We start from the raw sequence: 22,093 nt of genomic DNA, 5'->3' as shown, positions 1-22,093 counted from the left end.
GTGAACATGTTAAAACTTCTATATAAAGACATACAGATACATAAAATAAGGAAATGCATTAATAAGTTATAAAACAGTTTGTTTTATATTATAGGCGCCATTTTTTAGCGGTTGCCTCTAACGATGGCTCCAGTTTGATTTGTAGCTGGACTGGGATGTTTACGCTTCAACCTGTGTAGCTTCAAATGTTTCTTATTCTTACTGTGATTGGCTGCAAAGACAACAGGGCTAGCCAGGGATAATGTTTGTTGGGTTGGTTTTTCTTGTGTACAGTTTCCTAGTAACTGAAGACATTGCATTCTGGGAGATGTAGTTGTTAGTGGAAGTTTTAGGGGAGGCGGGAGGTGAGGCAGAAAAGCTGTGCAGCAAAATTGCAATGCGTATTTTTACACATTAAATTAAAATGTAGTGCTTATTTCAGATTTTTTATTGCGTAGAAACAACAAGAGCGCAGCTTATCTGGACCGCTACTTGGTACTGTACTTCCATGAATATAAACTGACAGTTTCATGTTAATTCATATTGTGCTTGATTAGAGTCAGAGAGAAGGTGGCTTGGGTAGGGAAGCCCCATTAGGGTAGTGTCTGAAATGCCAGCCCAATAAAAATGTTAATACTATAACATACAGTATTATCTGTATTGCAACAAATAATGATGACATTTGAAGTGTGAATTTGTATTTTCAGCCAATTAAATGTAAATATTATTTACAAGTAGGGGTGTAGTGATACACTAATGTCAGAATAAGATACTGTAAGTACTGTATCATTGTACATGTGATGGTCCAGATAGGCTACTTGTATGATACATACAGATCAAATGATCGTTTAATGATGGATTATTCAGTTAAAAGACCAAATATATGGAGAGTACAGTATGTATCCATACCAATAATAAAACACACTTATACTTCATTCAAGAGCCATCAACTACAATGAGCTACTGTATGTTATGCTTTTGTTCTTATATCATAATACAAAAAATACATACCTCTTTTACTAAACAATATATATTTGTGTAAAGAAAGTATCAGGATTTATCGAAAAACAACTATTTGTAAGTTATTAACATGTCTTGTTACTAGATGGTCTTGCTCTTTGTAATTCACTGGGAAACTTTTGCTGTAATAACATTTATTCACTGATATAAACCAAAATAGTTTAATGGGCCAATGAGCGGGAAAGAAAACAAACCATATTTAACTTCTGTATTATTCCATGGAGAGAAAAACTAGCCTGCACTAATAGCAATGGCACTGACTTGGCTCAAAAACAATGACATTCAGACTGCATGGCATCTAGTGCAACAACTTACTGAATAAAAAAAAAACACACTTTGCTTCCCTGTTGTCTATTAGGACCTTATCAGATCCTATTTCTACTATCTTTCCTCACAAGGATAATTACAGCATAAATATAATATACTGTTTTCCTGATACAGTGTTTTTTGTATGTGTGTGTATGAAGATCTCAGAAGCTATGCATTCAAGAGCTTATTTAAAACTGGTATTTCACTCTAAAAAGTGTTGATGGCCAAGTCAGACTCAATCTCATAGTAGCACAGCAGCTTTTGGCAAAAAAAAAGAGAATGTTTCATTCAACAACATTACATTGTCAGGCTAGTCCCTGCACTTTTTATGTCCCGAAGCATGAACACTTTCCTTTAAGCCATTTGGGGGCCCCCCTGGCGAGCTTGGAGGGGGCGGCCACCCCTGTCGCCCCCCCCCCCCCCCCCCCAAATGACGCCCCTGTTGAAATGAATGTCTGAAGATGCAGAAATAAATCCAGAGAGTATATCACTTCAGAGTATATTTTCTAGTTTCCCCACAAACTATAAATTAGGTTTGTTTACTGCTCAATGTAATCTCAATCTGATTTTGAGAACACATAACATTTCCTCTGTGTTTCTCAAAGTAAACCCTTTAAGAAATGGTAAACAGCATCCTCTTTTATGTCATAAAAGCTTTGTTTTAATAGGACGCAGAAATATACAGCATTTGCTTATTTCTTATGCAGACATTGCTCTTTTTTTTTTGGTTTTAGAATTTTAAAAAGAAAAACAACAAAATTGTCCGGGGCATAACCACTGCTACAGTACTGCTGACAAGTAAGAACAAGCCTTCCTATAGCTGTCCTCCTTTCTAAATACAATGTCATGCACTTCAGTTGAATGTAGCACAGATTGCATTTATATCTAATCAAGGGTATCTAATGGGCAAATCAAGATTTCTAACAAGATATTAATACTCAATGGAACCAGTAGAACATAGTAGACCTTTTTCAATTCCATACTTGTGTAAAAGTGCAAATGTTCAAGTGTTCACTCAAGTTGTACTCTGCTCCTTTCTGCTAGGTTTTTGCCCTTTCCTTTTTTCCTAGATCTGGGTTGCCCACCATCTTTCAAGTAATTATTACGATTACTGAACAGTTAAGCACTTTTGCGTATACTGGGCAAGTTGCTGGTTCTACAATAGTTTTCTCATCATTGCACACAGCAGTTTATAATGTGTGCATGTATAGAATTAGTAATGGTAAAAATAAAACATCTATTGCTGCTATTAGGTATTTCTATCAAGAGAATTGAGAAACAAGCCAAGAAGCGTTTAAAAGTCAAGAGACCAAATACAGTCTGGGAGGCAAATCCTGTAATTGCTGTTACTAATCCCTTAATCCCGTTACACACCCTTTAGACCAGTGGTGTCTAGAGGGTATGCAAAGGGGGACTGTGACAGTCTGGCTCGCAGTGGTGTGGTGGATGACGTCACGGACCAGGAAGTAACTGACTCCAAACAGTGGATGGGCGGGTGAAACTGAGTGCAAAAGCACTCAGCGTATTTAATAACAAACAAACAAAATATTTAAACAAAATACAAACAAAAGGGCACGAGGGCCAAACGAATAAATAAACAAACAAGTAAGTGCCGTGCTGGATTATCCAGCACGTATTAGCAATTGTTTTTTAAATATTATTCCTTCTCTCCGCTCCCCGTACTCTCTACTCCAACACCCCAACATCAAGTGCAGAGAGCTGCAGGTTTATATACTCTGGCCGAGGGATTAACTAGTTGGTAATTATCTTATTATCCCCCGGCCAGAGTCTGCACGCGTTTGGTAAGGATGCATGACTGTCAGCTATTTAAGTAATCAGTAGCTGATCAGCCATGCATCCTCACGGGGTTTTTAAATAATAATAAAAGACGCGGCGCTTTTACCCGCGCCGCAAACAAAAATACAAATAATAATAAATAGGGGCGGTACACTCCGCCACAGGGACCAAATCCCTTTGCTACTGTAAGTGAGTAGAATTCAAAAAAGCATTCAAAATGGTTAAATAAGTCCATTAAAAGTTTCAAAGTGTAATCATTTAATGCAATTAACAGTGTTATTGTTTTACTTGCAGATCTTTTAAAAGCATGTGCACAGTACCTTACTGTATATTAGCCTTGTCCCCTTAACCTGTAGGTTTTATGAACATGTTTAAATATACACAGTCTCTTGTTCACACTGATTGTGAAAATAACAACATCTTACAGCACTGTATATGGTTGGGGTATTATTATTAAAGGACAGAAACTCCATTGCAAATTCACCTTGTCTTGGGTCCACTAGAGGGAGCCAGTGACAGCTCAAAATGTCTTTTTTATTTAAAAACAGACTGACCAGCTCACACAAGTTACACCTAAATTAGTGGATTCAAAACTAATGCCATGTCAGCCTGGGTACAAAATAAGCTATACAGTATACTGTAAACCGTCAGTACTCAGCAATGGAACTGATCAGAACTCATCTGGTACACGCAGTTCACACTTTCCAAATTCACAAAATGACATCAACGTGGTGGTTGGAACCATGTGATGTACTGTCTTCCTCAATTAGCTACTGCATCAAGATGTTTTTGGTTGACGGTACCTCATTTACAGTGTTTATTTTTAACAGACTTGCACTACTGCTTACTGCAGGCAACACCAGAAGTTTAACAAGCTGATATGTGTGGGATATTGGCTTGATAAACTTTAGTGCTGCTCTGGAAATGACGGCTTACAATCAAGCCCTTTTTCTTCTTATGATAAAAATCTCATACTTCATACTTGCGTTAAGTAATGTATCCCTAATTATAAGCTCCCATGGTGGGATATTTATAATGCCCTGTATCTCACTGTATTATGCATTGTTCCTCACTATCTTGTAAAGCTGGTCCATTATGAAAGGCGCTATATAAAATAAACATTGATTGATTGATAATATGTACCAATAAAAAATACACATTTACGATAATGTTTACAGGAAAATGAAGGCAAGAGACACCGTGGTGTTTTTGTAAAGTATTATTGTAAATACGTGTGTGTGTGTTGGCACCAGTGAACTATTTATTATTTGTTTATTTAGCAGACGCCTTTATCCAAGGCGACTTACAGAGACTAGGGTGTGTGAACTATGCATCAGCTGCAGAGTCACTTACAACTACGTCTCACCCGAAAGACGGAGCACAAGGAGGTTAAGTGACTTGCTCAGGGTCACACAATGAGTCAGTGGTTGAGGTAGGATTTGAACCCGGGGACCTCCTGGTTACAAGCCCTTTTCTTTAACCACAGGACCACACAGCCTCCTACTATGGAAGTCTATCAGGGTCAAAATATGCTATTTAGTACATGTTTCAAATATTTAGTACATATACTGATATGGACCAATCAGAATACATAAAATACTATGTGTTCTAAATAAATGTAAATTAACTACACATTTTCTGTGTATGGAGCTGGTCGTTTTACAGTTGTACCTATGTAGTGGCTGGTCATTTTACAGTAGTACATAGGGGCTGGTCATTTTCCAGTAGTGCAGCTGGTCATTTTACAGTCATGCAGCGTAATTACAAGAGTAACCAATCAACTTCGGGATAACATCTTTTTAATTTCAGACACGAAATACACAAAAAGAAAAATTGCAAATCATGACGCCAAGAGATTTTCTTCTACGATGCAAATATAGATTTGCTGAGTGCTGCCGACTTCTTGAGACAGACCATGTTGACCGTGACCCGGTTCAGTTTGTATTAACAATGTACACAATCTTTTTTTTTTTTTTCTAATTATATTTATTTCGGTTTTACACTAAACTGCACTTAAATAAAAAAGGGAACCAATCTACTCGGAGAAAGGATCCTCAAGGAAGTTCAGAAGCATTTAAACTAGAAAGGAAGGGGGTAGAAATCAACAAAAAAAACAGAAGGGAGACCACATCAAAACAAGGGCAACAACTTAGGTAAGATAGCCATTAAATGTATTTCTCTAAATGCTATAAGTCTCAGAAACAAAATGTTAGAACTTGAAGCTGCTGCACTAACAAGTAACTACGATGTGATAGGTGTTACAGAAACTTGGCTATCTGAGAGTGATGGAGATGAATATAATATTAGTGGGTATACACTGTATTGGAAAGACAAAAGAGGTGGAGGGATAGCGCTATGCATATAAAATAGCCTTGAAGCCCAGGTGTTAAATCTGGAAGAAAAAAACAACGCAGAAGCAATATGGGTCAGAATAATGGACAAGAATTCAAAGGGCATCATAATATGGGCATGCTATAGACCGCCAAATTCAGGCACAGAGCAAAATAATCTGTGCCGGGATCTCAATTTCCCCCATACAAAATGGGGAAACCCGGTGGGGAGCACGACAGACAAAATGAAAATGATGGAAATGACAAATGACTGCTTCCTAACGCAATTTGTCAAGGCACTGACTAATAATGAAGACAGAATACTAAAACAGAGGTCAGACAACCACTGGGAATCTCAGACCACAACATGGTCTCATTTGAAATGCTTTTTAAAACCCCAAAAGTAATGACTAAAGCTAAGGTTTACAATTTTAGAAAGGCAAACTAGGAAGGTATGAAACAGAGACTAACAGAAGTAGATTGGTGTAAAATAGATAAAACATCCAAAGGATGGCTGTTTTTTTAAAAATGTAGTACTACAGGCTCAAAAAAATTACATCCCAAAAGTAGACACAGCGCGTTTAAAAGGGACCAAAAACAAAGTACTCAGAAAGAGTACTTGGAATTGCAAACACAAGTCAAAAAGGAAATTAGAATGGCCAAGAGAGAGATAGAAATCAATATTGCTAAGGGGGCTAAAACCAATTCCAAAATGTTTTTCCAATATTATAACAGCAAGAGAACATTCAAAGAGGAGGTTAAATGTCTAAGAGATACAAATGGTAAAATTATAGATGAAGAGAAAAAAATAGCAAATATATTAAATGATTACTTTTCAAAAGTTTTTGAAAGGATATGGGCAACATGCCCCACATGTCGACCTGTTCCTATCCAGTTTTAAATAACTTTAGCATAACAGAGGCAGAAGTGTTAAAGGGACTAGGAGCTCTTAAAATAAACAAATCCCCTGGGCCGGATGAGATCCTCCCAAAAGTACTCAAAGAAATGAAAGAAGTTATTTACAAACCGCTAACCAAGATCATGCAACAGTTTCTTGACACAGGGGTTGTACCAACAGACTGCAGAATTGCAAACGTAATATTGATCCACAAAAAGGGAGACAAACCCGAACCAGGTAACTACAGACCAATAAGCCTAACTTCTATTATATGTAAACTTATGGAAACTATAATAAGATCCAAAATGGAAAATTACCTATATGGTAACATTACCCTGGGAGACAGTCAGCATAGCTTTAGGAAAGGGAGATCATGTCTAACTAACCTGCTTGATTTTTGAGGATGCAACATCGACAATAGATAATTGCAAAGCATATGACATGGTTTATTTAGATTTCCAGAAAGCTTTTGACAAAGTCCTGCATAAAAAATTAATTCTCAAAAAGAACGCAGTAGGGATTCAAGGAAATGCATGCACATGGATTAGGGAGTAGTTAACATGTAGAAAACAGAAAGTACTGATTAGAGGAGAAACCTCAAAATAGGAGGAGTGGCAAACACCGCTGCAGCAGCAAAAGTCATTCAAAATGATCTAGACAGCATTCAGAACTGGGCAGACACATGGCAAATGACATTTAATAGAGAAAAGTGTATGAAAATCTATGAAAAAGACCTACGAGTTTATGTTGACTCAGAAATGTCTTCATCTAGACAATGTAGGGGAGCTATAAAAAAGGCCAACAAGATGCTCGGATATATAGTGAAAAGTGTTGAATTTAAATCAAGGGAAATAATGTTAAAACTTAATGCATTAGTAAGTCCTCACCTAGAATATTGTGTTCAGTTCTGGTCACCTTGCTACAAAAAGGATATTGCTGCTCTAGAAAGAGTGCAAAGAAGAGCGACCAGAATTATCCCAGGTTTAAAAGACATGTCATATGCAGACAGGCTAAAAGAACTGAATCTATTCAGTCTTGAACAAAGAAGACTACATGGCGATCTGATTCAAGCATTCATAATTCTAAAAGTATTGACAATGTCGACCCAAGGGACTTTTTCAACCTGGAAAAAGAAACAAGGACCAGGGGTCACAAATGGAGATTAGATAAAGGGGCATTCAGAACAGAAAATAGGAGGCACTTTTTTACACAGAGAATTGTGAGAGTCTGGAACCAACTCCCCAGTAATGTTGTTGAAGATGATACCCTGGGATCCTTCAAGAAGCTGCTTGATGAGATTCTGGGATCAATAAGCTACTAACAACCAAACGAGCAAGACTTGTAAACTTTCTTATGTTTTTATGTTCTAAAATATTGAGTTACTATAGTTAATATTATATTCAATGTCAGATCTTTCAACACCTGTTTAAAATTATATATTAGTTACAGTGGGGTTACCACTGAATTAAAGCGATTTCTAAGGTTCTGAAACCACCGGTTGATGCTCGTCTCGGAGGGTCCAGGTCTATCCATCTTTCACTAGACTTTACCCAGTGCCTAGTCCATATACCGCCACGAATTGTGCGGGAATGGCAGATGTATGGGTACTATTAATTGGATCATTTATTACACTTATTATTTTCTTTAAATTCATTGGTTCTCGTTTCATTTTCAGTGATCTGATTGGCCAAATTAGTATGTTTAATAATTAGAATTACAACACATACTAAATATTTGAAACTTGTACTAAATAAGGTGTTTTTGACCCGGATGGCCTTCCATAGTAAACACCAGTGTTGTACCTAAACTGGGAAAAAGTGAAAACTTAGTGATTTAATCTTAAAAATAAATAAATAAATAAATAAATAAATAAATAGATAAATAAATACAATTACAACACAATACTTTAGAAAGCATTTTTTAGTTTTAGTTTAAATCACTGGAAATATATACTGTAGTATGTGCATGCAGGCCTTTTGTTTAGTATATTTTATCTGCAGCGTAGGAATTAAAAAAAATAATAATAATATGTTCTGTTTCTGTGTTTATTTGCTTCACAGCCAAGCAAATAAGAATCATTGTTGTTTTGGCTTTTATTGTAAGACCACGTTTTTGTACAGTAGTTCAAAGTAACATTGCAGTTCAAATATAAGGCTACAGTTAATGCATACCCCATTAGTTAGCATTAAAGTATTTACAGTATTTAACTGATAGACTTCTGGCATGTGCCATTTACACATGCTGCTAACAGTACTGATGGAAACTGAGGATCAATGCTCTTAGCAGCACAAAATGGATTCAGTTGCAGGTCAAAAGAAAAAAGAAAAGACGTTGTGTTTGGAAATTCAGTTTCACTTTTTACATGCTGTCACTTCACGTAACTACCCAGTTTAACCATGTTAAATAAAAAAAAACAAGTGATTCATATAATTACTGTACCGTTAAAAAGCTGGAACAAGATTTTTTCACCGACCTCCAAAGCCAGTTTGTGTTTGTATACATGCTTTCTTGTTGTTTCTGTCTCGGGTTCACAAGCTAAATAAATAAATAAATAAAAAAGCTGTCGAATTACTTTGGCACAGAATGAGAAAGCACGGTACAAACTGCTTTTTGGAATGTCGCTTTGTAAATTTTCAAATACTGTATTACAGTGCTTTGTTTTGCAATCATTTTCACTTATTTGTATAATATACATGCATTGTTAATTTATAATGCCCAGATGTTAATAAAGCAACTACAATCTAATACAACGACTCCCTCTGAGATCCGATGTTTTTCCATATCCGATGGACCACTGGAACCAATTAAATTGGATACGGCAGGTTCTACTGTAATTGGCATGGTACAGGATCTGTGTTCTTCTTGAGATCATCCAGTCTCACAATTTGCACTAATTGGTACACTTGTACCCAGTCTCCCTGATGGGGGTACTGTAAAGCCTGCTCTCTCGCTCCCCAAGGCAGCAGTCCCTCCAGTGCAGGATTAATACACACTGGTACTGTAGGGCTGTGTGAGGAGTCTCCCATTGTACTATGCACACTAGAACTTCCTTTTCTTATGCTGTCAAATCACCACCTTTAAAGCAATAATTATAGTTGTCCCACATGTCACATGTTGAAAACATCGGTCTACTCCATTTGTGTATGAAAAGGAAATTTAGTGGAGCAATCTTTATATTTTGTTTGTAGCTTGAACTCTGCAAATTGGGGGCATTTCTTGGAAGTGTCACCTTGAAAAGTTAAACTGAAATCTTGATTAAATATTTCAGTTTTCTATTGGTTTAAAAATGTTCACTGTTTGAAAGCACCTGTCCAAAGCTTTCACATTTTCAACTGTCCAGATCTATATATTTTATCAGAGCAAGTTGTAAATAATGCTTACAGTCTTTAAAAAGGATATGGTAACTACTGCCGTATGCAGTACATTACATTAGACAAAAAAGCCAACTAAAAAGACATGAAGCAAATCCAAGCATAATGTGTTTGCTGCCAGCCTGCCATATTGTTCATGCACTGTAGTTTTCTGTAACCTTTGAAATATTATTTGCCAGTTTTAATGTCGTCTAATGTAGCTCCCACAGAGTATGAAATGTCCCTTTCACATTTACAGTGATACAGAAAATGATATATATACAGACGTGCTCAAATTTGTTGGTACCCCTCCACAAAAAACGAAGAATGCACAATTTTCTCTGAAATAACTTGAAACTGACAAAAGTAATTGGCATCCACCATTGTTTATTCCATATTTAATAGAAATCAGACTTTGCTTTTGATTTTTTATTCAACATAATATTGTAAATAATAAAACAAATGAAAATGGCATGGACAAAAATGATGGGACCGCTAACCTAATATTTTGTTGCACAACCTTTAGAGGCAATCACTGCAATCAAACGTTTTCTGTAGCTCTCAATGAGACTTCTGCACCTGTTAACAGGTAGTTTGGCCCACTCTTCCTGAGCAAACTGCTCCAGCTGTCTCAGGTTTGATGGGTGCCTTCTCCAGACTGCAAGTTTCAGCTCTTTCCATAGATGTTCGATAGGATTCAGATCAGGACTCATAGAAGGCCACTTCAGAATAGTCCAATGTTTTGTTCTTATCCATTCTTGGGTGCTTTTAGCTGTGTGTTTTGGGTCATTATCCTGTTGGAGGACCCATGACCTGCGACTGAGACAGAGCTTTCTGACACTGGGCAGAATGCCTTGATAGTCTTGAGATTTCATTGTGCCCTGCACAGATTCAAGGCACCCTGTGCCAGGCGCAGCAAAGCAGCCCCAAAACATAACCGAGCCTCCTCCATGTTTCACTGTAGGTATGGTGTTCTTTTCTTTGAAAGCTTCATTTTTTTATCTGTGAACATAGAGCTGATGTGACTTGCCAAAAAGCTCCAGTTTTGACTCATCTGTCCAAAGGACATTCTCCCAGAAGGATTGTGGCTTGTCAATATGCATTTTAGCAAATTCCAGTCTGGCTTTTTTATGTTTTTCTGTCAAAAGTGGAGTCCTCCTGGGTCTTCTTCCATGGAGCCCACTTTCGCTCAAAAAGCGACGGATGGTGCGATCAGAAACTGACGTACCTTCACCTTGGAGTTCAGCTTGTATCTCTTTGGCAGTTATCCTTGGTTTTTTTTCTACCATTCGCACTATCCTTCTGTTCAATCTGGGGTCGATTTTCCTCTTGCGGCCGCGCCCAGGGAGGTTGGCTACAGTTCCATGGACCTTAAACTTCTTAATAATATTTGCAACTGTTGTCACAGGAACATCAAGCTGCTTGGAGATGGTCTTGTAGCCTTTACCTTTACCATACTTGTCTATTATTTTCTTTCTGATCTCCTCAGACAACTCTCTCCTTTGCTTTCTCTGGTCCATGTTCAGTGTGGTGCACACAATGATACCAAACAGCACAGTGACTACTTTTCTCCATTTAAATAGGCTGAATGACTGATTACAAGATTGGAGACATGTGTGATACTAATCAAAGAAACTAATTAGTTTGAAATATCACTATAATCCAATTATTTATTATCTTTTCTAAGGGGTACCAACAAATGTGTCCAGGCCATTTTAGAATATCTTTGTAGAATAAGCAATAATTCATCTCTTTTCACAGCTTCTTTGCTTTATTCTATGACATACCAAAGGCATGCAAGTATACATGATAAAATAGCTTTTAATTTCATCACTTTTCAGGAGGAATGAAGCATTATTTCAATGAGCTGTAAGGGTACCAACAAATTTGAGCACGTCTGTATATATATATATATATATATATATATATATATATATATATATATATATATATATATTTCACATTGAAAAAGTGTTAAAAGCCTAATCATTCCTGTAGCGTGTAGTGCAATCCTTACTCTTTACTTCTGGTAAAAAAAATAAATACAGTATCCTAGATGACACAAACCTTCATCAGCATCACGTACTGTACTGTTCCTTCAATCTGACTTCGAGACGGACTGTACTCAGTTGGCTACTGTACCTTCCAACTACTGGTTATGCCATGTCCAGATTCAAACAGAGTTTTGGAATTGACCACAGTATGGGGTGCCAGACTTCCCTTTATACTGTAGCAATGGGAATTAGTTCAGTATTATATTAAATGTAATTGCTAATGGGAGTATTTGAACTAGCCAGAAGACCAAATACGCCAACTCTGCTACAGTAGATAGTTTCGGGTGGCAGATCCACATTATAAACACATAAGCATAACAATAGTGTTTTTTAAACCCTACATGAAGCCATTACACATTACTGTTATGCATATGTGTTTATAATGTGGATCTGCATCGGCCACGCGAAACTCACCTGTCTACAGATTAAAAGGCGACAATTTGTTTTTAACTGAAAGCACTTTGGAGATTATACACACAGCACAACCTAACTGTGTGATTTAAAAGTTTAACCAGCTTTCAATTGAAATGTGTTGGTTCAGTGAGACCTTAAAGGAAAATTATTCGGAACCGCTGTATTCGTACCATCCCTAGTAGGTAGCAAAACTGCCACCAATGCCATTTCACAAACTGTAATGGGAAACTTGACAGTAGCTATAGACCTTTCTTATGGAGTGAGGAATATCACTGTCAAACACAGAAATGTTGACTTTACTTTTACTTTTAATACATATCAATTGATGCTTCAGGGATCATAAATGTGATTAAATAAATTGTAGATGGGAACTTTTTTTGTTTGCTTGCTCCTGTGTATATTTTGTATAAGAAAGTATATTCTAAGGTTTCTGAAGTATTTTGTGGACAATTCTGTTATAACAATTATATTTTGTGTTTCCATTTGTCTCAAAGTTACTTAAATTCGGATGACTCAATATAATATAACCAAATGACCAGTCAGTCAAAAAGGGTCAGCAAACTGTTGTTTTGGTACAGACCGGTGGTTATATTTATCAATCACGTGTACGTACGCACAAACTTCGTTCTAAACTGTGCGTAGGCACAGTCTGACAGAAAGATTTACCAACATACAACCTTGCGTGATGGTACTTCAAGAAAAAAATCTAAACCCCATTATTCAGGAAAAAGGATACACCACCAATGCATAATGAAAAACAATTGCGTGCATACCTGAAATTTGACGTGTCTATATAATTAGCCTAATATTACAATTATTATCCATGCAGTGGTATCAATATTGACCATGAGTACAAACTAAATAGAAAACAATGTTGTTGTGAGTCATTGTGAATTACCAAAGAATATAATAAGTACAAACTGACGTGCAGCCTATTAACACGTAAACATTTTTACTATAAATTCACAGAATAATTGCAAACCACTTGAAAATGGCTGACCTCGCCCTTTGGAAGACCTTGCTAACGGCACTTTTCGTCGAGACAGAATTACGTTATTACTTCTTTGCACAAAGCACAGAAACACTCTTTTTGCAAGACACCACTTTCCCAAGGAAGTCTTATTGAAATTGTGCAATAAGTTTGGACCTAGGCTACACAGACCACAAGCGCACACATATACAAGTCCTGTCTATCTTGGCTTTTTGGCCACTGGTACCTTTCAAAGACAGATCGGAGACATAAGTGACATTTCACAAGCCTCTTTATGCACTGATGACAGTGGTTTTGGATCCCATCACTGCCGTTGTGTCCTCAGTAGCCTACATTCAGTTTCCTTATACTGATGGACAGCAGATTGAAATAAAAAGGGGTTTGCATTTAATTGCTGGGTTTCCGGATACCGTTGGTGTTATAGACTGCACCCAAATAGCAATTACAAAGCACTGACATTGAATTAATTTAATTTCGTGAACGGAGACAAGTACCACACAATTAATGTGCAGGTCACATGTGACGCCCGACTTTGTCTACTAAATGCTGTGCTAAATGGCCAGCCAGAACCCACGATTCATTTATTCTTCAAAACAGCAGTGTGGGCACTCGCAGAGAAAACGCAGCAGTGACAGACTGCTACACTTACCATAGGCTACACAGGGGCGTTTTAAATGCAAATTTCCACGTGCGAACAATTTTAGTGTCATTGAGATTTACTGACACGTATTGCTTAGAAACGTGCTTATGAGTGCCTTACTCAAGATTGATAAATCAGAATTTAACTGTGCGTTCGAACAATTTTAAGTAATGTTTTCCCCCACGATTGTTAAGTGTATAGCCCCAGGCACTTACTGGTGGTAACTTGCGCTCGTTTGCTCAGGCGCACTTGACACTGCTACCTTGATTGAAAAGGGTGAAACGGCTAGCTAAAGCAAAATAAGTAAATAAAAAATTAAAATAAAATAAATGTACATTTACGAGTTTATATGGTAAAGTCACGGTACTGCAGTCTACATAATTCTTGTGTACCCGTGTACACGATAGAATAAGTGTCATGCACAAGCAATACTTAAAAAAAAACAAAAACGTCAAAGTTTTAGCACAAATCTAGGTGCCGAGCCTGCAAAGCTTGTAGAACGGTATAAACATCATTGTAACATGTATGCGGTATATACATACTTCAATGGCCTGAGAAACAACTGCAAGGCCGTGTTCTGTTTACTGTACATGCAAGAAAGAATCCATTTGCACCAGCAGGTCATGAACTCATAAACACCATTACACAGTTGCAGTCGCAGGGTGAGCACAGGGCTCTGTTTGGCCACTGAATACGTACAGCAAAACAACAGCGAATAACCGTGCAATTTACCGTTTTGGCAGCCTCTGCCCAGGTCCGCCCTTTCTTCTTCCTCTGTTTCTCCCTCATGCCTGCAGTTGGGTTGTAATTACTATCTGGTCGGTGCCTGTTATTGCCGTATTTGTGTAAATATTGCTGTAGTTACAGGGCAGGAGCGACTGCTGCTGCCATATTGGGTTCTTACTGTAAGGGGCTGGTCATGTGACTGAATGGGAGACGTCATCTTACTGTACAAATCATGACAGCTGTGCAGAAGCACGCTAGGGTGAGCTGTGTGCTGTCGGGGTGTTGTTTACACTAACTCCCACAGTAACGCCTCCAGTTTAGCCTTCATACTGCAAGCACAGTTATGTCTTACTGGGTGTTGTTTAAAAAAATAAAAACATATTTTCTGAAGCTAAGTGGCCCACTACTGTAATACCATGCAGTAAACAAAGACACTATCTGTATCGCGTGTTTTACCGACCAGTGTACAATAATACCAACGTTACTTTATTATAATTAATCTACACTCACAATGGGAAATTGATGACCGTAACACCAAAAAACGTTTTTATCAGCATTTTATTCTTCTAAATATGCAGTTCTCCCTAAATAATGTCTCATCCCTCATAACGTACTTAGATTGCTACTGATGTTATCTAGGCTGTCTCATATTAGTTGTCTGACCCTGGTCCAGGCTTATCTGGTTATCTATTGCACTGTACCGGTCTTTCTGGATCACTGCATGTATCCCACCTGTTATTGGAGATCTGTCTCCTGGTCCCCCTGCTAAACACATGATGTGTTTGGTATTTAGTGTTGACAGTTCTTTCTAATTTCTTGCTTTACATATGAATATGTGATTTACATAGTAATTGACCATTTTATATTTAAATTCACAATATATGTGCAATATTATTGTATTGTAAATTGTATAGCTAGATACAGTGCTTGTACAAATTATGGAAACAAATGATTTACAGCAGGAATAGGAGTGTGGATTGTATTGGCCATTTTTCCTCACTCGGATCCCTTACTTACTAAATACCCTAGTATCTCTGAATAGATAATTTGCTCCTGTTTAAAATATGATAAGGATTTCAATGAGCAATCCATATCACAAATTAAGTGGTACCCTAAATATGGTTAATTTACTAACAATACTGAATGACAAGAGTGTTTGCTCTCTATATTACCCCAATTTTTTTTTCCTGTGTGTTAACTGCCAAGACTGGTACAATATTTAATGTAGTGTTGTCCTTGCAAGTCCTTAGTCAGAAATCTATTATTGAGGGTAACATTAAGAAAAAATGTCATACCCAGTCATATTTGGGGTACCACAGGACTTGTCGGAGACTCTTCATTAATATTTCTTGCAATTTTCTTTCTATTCAGGGATACCAAGATATTTAGTGAGAAAACAGTCTGAGTGAAGGTATCCAGCTATAAACATCCTCAACACCAGTTGTACTGCTTTCCTAGAAAAAGGAGAACCTTTTGCAGTACAATTTTACTAGATGTCTACTAGATGTCTTGCTCATTAAAATATCTAGCATATTTTAAAAGACGATTATCTATTCAGAGATACCAGGGTATTTAGTAAGTAAGGGATCTGAGTGATTAAAAATGGGCAATACTGTATAATACCCCTTGTCTTGCTGTAACTCATTTGTTTTTTCCATAATTTGTACCAGTACTGTAGACAGATAGATCGACAGGTAGGTAGATAGATAGATAGATAGATAGATAGATAGATAGATAGATAGATAGATAGATATACTGTACATACTGTAGAGCCAGTATGGAGCACTATGGTATGCAATGTCTGATAATGTACTGCAGCACAATGACCACCAGAAGGAGCAAAACAATAACAGTGCATTAAGCCTTGCATGGCAAGCTAGTTCTGTTAGACAAGGGCTCTTACATTTAAACCCCAATTCATGTCTCTGTGTTAGCTGTGACATTTGAAAGAAAGCAGTGCACTTCAACATTTAATTACACTTTGTCTAGTTTTCTTTGCAAATCTGCTGAATAGATACTATGAAGCCTAACTTAAAAATGGAGCTCACAGTCCAGACTGTAGCAACAATATTACCTTATGTCTGACCTTATGTCCTGAGAGGGTTATATGGGAATGAGTTATACAAAACTAATAACATTTTTTTTAAAATAATTATTTTCTCTATGATTCTCTCTTAGCCAATTGTTCTTGCTATAGATACATGTACTGAGACTGGCTTTATATGATCAACACAGATTGTTACCCATAGCAACCATCGTCTCTCATTTCCCAGAGAGACACGTTCAGCTTTGCGCTTGTTTATCACGTTCTGGTTGAGAATTTGCGAAACTCATGTCACAAAAATACTCAACTGTTTTGAAATAGAGCAGTATGGCTAAAAAAAAAGCATTATGACCTGTGAAGAGCTGTTAAGTTGTCTGAAAAAATTAGAGAACTTGCAAAATGCTATGCTGTTATCCAGTCTGGATTACGGTAATCTAGCATAATATAACACAAGATAACGGGGAAATAAACTGACTGCAATGCTAGTACAGACAGGCTCCATTTGCAGAAGAGACAGACGCAACTTGATATCAATCAGCTCAGTTAGCTACTGGAGATAGTTCATTATACAATGCAATTTGCAAGGCAGCAAGTTTTGTGCAAGGCATTATTTTTATACTTGCTTCTTTTGCTTTTGACTTGCATCTGTATTGTCTGCCATGTTCAATCCTTGTGTTGTTGTTTATAGGAAACAAGACAGTAGGTACACAATTATTAACCCACCTGCTGCAGCCCAGTTTTCCGCCAGTTGCTAAAAATGTAAATAAAAAAGTAGCTGAGGCAAGTAGTAGAAAGTTCATGGGGCAGGAGCCAGGGCTGCGAGAGGAAGGGAGTGTTTTTTGCAATTTAGGATTGGAGGCTCGGCCTCCAGACAAGGGAGAGAGAAAAGGACGGGCCGGACTCCAACCTAGCGAGCCTTACCTATGGAGTCGAGGCAAGCCCTAATGGCCTCCGGGCCCCTGAAAACACAGAGTCCTCTGACTATTCGGAGAGTCGGTATAGGTGTTGCCTCACGACTGGGTCCCAGTTACCGACCGGGTTCGACTCTCAGAGGACGGAACGGCTCATACGAAGCCTTGACGTAAGGAAGAAAAGAGAATCTGAAAGAACACATATAATTGTTAGTTATGGGATTCGAGCACTAAGAGTATGAGGGCCATATCCCAGGGGGATAAAGAAGGAAGACAGAGCCTTCTTTGTTGAGGCAAGCTATAGCGCATGAGCTGCGAAAGAATAGTGTGGCCGGTGGTCCCCTCTGACCACACAAAGAACCTGCAGAGTTACTGGAACTCTAGGTCGAGGAAGTGAGGCTCACTATCCCCCCAGAGAGGATCGACACAGAGGCACGCGGCATATGAAAGAAGTGAGGAGAAGGAGGGAGGAGGAGGGAAAAAGCAAAACACAAGAGAAAGAGCTGAGCTGTGACTGGGTTTAAATAGGGAGTCAATTATGATAGACAGGTGAAATTAGGAAGGGGCGAAGCCCTGGCTCACACCCCCTGAACTCCACTAAAGTTAACATCAATAATCACTACAACATTTTGAGAAAAAGAAAGGTTTCCAGGGGAGCAGTCCACAGAGCACTCTATTTAATTGATGCCTGATGTGTTGGTTGTATCCCTGAGACTACTTGTTATAATGACTTGAAACGTGGATGTTGTAACAACCACCAATGGGCAATTTGTTGAGTGGCTTTCACTCTGACCTCCTACCAACAGTACGGCTGTTAAGGTTTATTTCTCAATACAATGATTGCTCTAAAACAGCCTAATGAATTTCTGAGTTCACAGTCCTGCAAACTGATCGTGTGGTCCCTAGCAATGATTAAACACTTTCATTTCACAGATATAGATTGCACTGTAAACAATTATAGAGGCTGTTTTCAGCGACTATAGAGGAGAAAGCTTTACATCTCTGCACCTACAAATACCATCTTTAACATCCGCACAGCAAACCAGCCTAGATAGACTTCTCAGGGACAGCAATACCATCAGTGTACCATGCAGACCTGAGTTATCCTAAGGAAAAAAGCTAGTTACATTCTGCCACACTCTTCATTTATGTCAGACATAGTGCCAAGCTCGTCTTCTATGTCCATCTTTTTTCCCCATAGTCTCCTACTGCTACTGATTCAAATCCAAGCCCATCAAGACACAAATAATAGCCTGCATTAAAACACAGAGAATCACAGAAAACCCTGCCACCTTCAAAATGAACTGTGTGTAACAGTGTATGAAAACACACATATAGTATATTTAAATGTTTACTAAAACAAATAGTCTATTTTTAATGAAAACCTTTGTTAAAGTCTATATAATAGCTAATAGTAATACTAACTTGCCACTTACACGTTAAGTTTACTATGGTCTCCTGGACACCCAAGAATGTCGGCACCACATAAGAACAGAAGAACATAAGAAAGTTTACAAACGAGAGGAGGCCATTCAGCCCATCTTGCTTGTTTGGTTGTTAGTAGCTTATTGATCCCAGAATCTCATCAAGCAGCTTCTTGAAGGATCCCAGGGTGTCAGCTTCAACAACATTACTGGGGAGTTTTGTTCCAGACCCTCACAATTCTCTGTGTAAAAAAGTGCCTCCTATTTTCTGTTCTGAATGCCCCTTTATCTAATCTCCATTTGTGACCCGTGGTCCTTGTTTCTTTTTTCAGGTCAAAAAAGTCCCCTGGGTTGACATTGTCTATACCTTTTAGGATTTTGAATGTTTGAATCAGATCGTCACGTAGTCTTCTTTGTTCAAGACTGAATAGATTAAATTCTTTTAGCCTGTCTGCATACGACATGCCATTTAAACCCGGGATAATTCTGGTTGCTCTTCTTTGCACTCTTTCTAGAGCAGCAATATCATTTTTGTAACGAGGTGACCAGAACTGAACACAATATTCTAGGTGAGGTCTTACTAATGCATTGTAGAGTTTTAACATTACTTCCCTTGATTTAAATTCAACACTTCTCACAATATATCCGAGCATCTTGTTGGCCTTTTTTATAGCTTCCCCACATTGTCTAGATGAAGACATTTCTGAGTCAACATAAACTCCTAGGTCTTTTTCATAGTTCCCTTCTTCAATTTCAGTATCTCCCATATGATATTTATAATGCACATTTTTATTGCCTGCATGCAATACTTTACACTTCTCTACCTTTACCTACCTGAGGGATCGGAAGCCGAAAACGCCACCACTTTCCTAAACAAGCACCTTCCACTGTGGTTCCCATCTTTGGCGAACAAGAAGATAGAAGTTATGAGAGCACATCGTATTTACGCTGATAAATCCGGCACGAATGACAGGCCTCATACGCTAATATTTAACCTACTGCATTACTCAGAACATCAGCTAATATTGCAGTTGGCCAGAAAGGTGCCCCCCACCACTTTGACAAGACTCTCAGGTTCTATCTGGATTTTAGTAATTATACTGCTTAGCGCAGACGTGTATTTGCCCAGCCTCTCGCTCTGGCTTGTTCCCAGGGGGTGCAGGCCTTCCTCCTCTATCCTGCGATCTGAAAGATTATTTACGGCTCACAGACACATATATTCCACTCTTCGGCCGATGCACAAGCTTACCTGGACTCACTGGACATCCCTGGTTCGTCTCGCTCCCGGACCTCATGTAAACGAGCCTCTTCTCCTCCTAATGACGAGATGGAGTCTGATGAAACGAGAATATCCTCCCGGCGCCAACTGGACTTGTAATGACTCCTACTTCATCTGACGACCCAACCTTTAATAGCTACAGTTTAACTCTGACATTGGGGATCCACTTCCCTGGGCCTGGTTATTGTGCCATGACACCTTGCGAAGCCTGAGGATCATTGTCTGTGCCGCAGATAAGACTTATAAGAACGGCCGTTCACTGTAGGCCACGCCGGAGATCTTTTTTACCTGACCGAACTGGCAAGCTGAGTTTTTTTTTTTTCTTTTTCTTATCTTTCCCTTGCAATGAGATTTTCTTGTTGAAATTGTTAGGTTCTAACTTGCACCAAACGCTCCTTAGCTGCTCGGGTTAATTGAATATAAGTTGCATGTTATCTCTCCTTTGCTATATTGTCAAGGTTTTATATGGCAGGGGGAGTGGGTTTAAAAAATAGATTTTTTTTTTTGTGCCCGGCCCGAGTCACGGAATTTAGATTGGATGGGGGGGGGGGGTTGGGGGGGTACTACAGAAACTAATTGGGATGACATCTGGCGCAATGTAGGCCAAGCCTCCAAAAACCCTAATCACCAAATTTCCTTCACAGAACATATCTAACACCATGCAGACACTTTCAAATGAAACTTGCTCCCAGTCCTATTTGCCCACTTTGCCCCCATGGTGCCCTGGGTACCTTCATGCACATGGTATGGGACTGCCCGGTGGTAGTTAAATTCTCGAAGCAGGTGTCTTCAGCCTTGTCCATCATTCTAGAGAAAGAAATTCCTTGCTCTTTTTTATTGTTAATACTAGACGATGAGTCATCCCTTGATCTGACATCCCAGCAAAAACAAATTTGGCTAGCTGGCCTTACCGCAGCAAAAAAGTTGTTGAGCTGGCAGCCTCCCCACTCCCTTCCTCGGCATCAATGGATCCTTACGCTCTGATCCATGGTGCCCGGGAGGGGACGGTGCAGGCTTGACGGGATGTTGTTGTCCTTGTTAAATCTTTGTTAGACTCGCTCTGAATTAGATACCTGAATTCACACTAACTGAGACCTGAGACAGGGGAAGCATTGCCACCAGGGGGGGAGGGAGGGAGGGAGAAGGTGGGTAAAGAGGGACGGAGGGAGAGAACAGGCAGGGAGAGGGAGAGAGGTTGGGTGGGGAGAGAAGGAAGAAGAGGGCGGCTAGGGAGGGAGGGAGGGTAAAAAATTGAAAAACTTGGGGAATATTGTATGGGTTACATTACTGTACTGTGTTTATTGTACTCCCCAATAAATAAATAAATAAATAATTGCCAATAATATAGGCTACAAGCTGTTTTATACTACTCATAATTTGCTAAATGTCTTTTGCTATTGTATCGGTAAATCCATTTCAATTTTTTTTTTTTTTTTTATACCCATGAACCTAGAAGATGAACCTATGAACCTAGTGCATGTTTACAGGTGTCTTCTAGGCGACATATATCTGTCCAAAACACTGAAAAAAAGTGCAAGACCCAAACACAAGAAGCAGACCCCTGTTATTGAGACACCTGATAAAGTTTTGTTTGTTTGTAGGTATTGAGGGAGGAATCCAGCCACTGGCTGCTGGTACCTACCACTTCAAACCCTAATCTTAACCAGCTCCTGGCTTCATAAATAAATAAATAAATACTCCACGGTATATTATTATTACACCACAACAAGTTAGCTGCTGCCCTTCTTTATTGGTTTAGCATAATGTATTCATATGTCACATGTGTGACCCACAGTGTACCTCATTATCACTTTTGTAATTGTGTGTGTTTCACTTCATGATTTGATTTTGTATTTATTATTATTGAATTTCACTTTATTTTTCTATTTACATTCACATGTGTGTTTTTCTATTATATATTATTTGC

The 22,093-nt window shown here is 38.5% G+C and overlaps 1 protein-coding gene across 2 annotated transcripts in view; it reads right to left on the bottom strand.

The window, feature by feature from the left end:
- Positions 1-14,686, bottom strand: part of LOC117410346 (putative Polycomb group protein ASXL2) — a 96,657-nt gene extending 81,971 nt beyond the window's left edge. For both annotated transcript variants that reach the window (XM_034016778.3, XM_059025737.1), the window contains exon 1: positions 14,515-14,686. In XM_034016778.3, coding sequence (XP_033872669.1) covers positions 14,515-14,571 — 57 coding nt within the window. In that variant the 5' untranslated portion in view covers positions 14,572-14,686. The remainder of the gene's footprint in view (positions 1-14,514) is intronic.
- Positions 14,687-22,093: the final 7,407 nt, after the last annotated feature.

Source organism: Acipenser ruthenus, chromosome 6 (assembly GCF_902713425.1).
Source record: "Acipenser ruthenus chromosome 6, fAciRut3.2 maternal haplotype, whole genome shotgun sequence".
NCBI classification, from domain to species: domain Eukaryota; kingdom Metazoa; phylum Chordata; class Actinopteri; order Acipenseriformes; family Acipenseridae; genus Acipenser; species Acipenser ruthenus.
The sequence above is the reverse complement of the archived record's forward strand: the minus strand, read 5'-3'. Positions and strand labels throughout refer to the sequence as shown.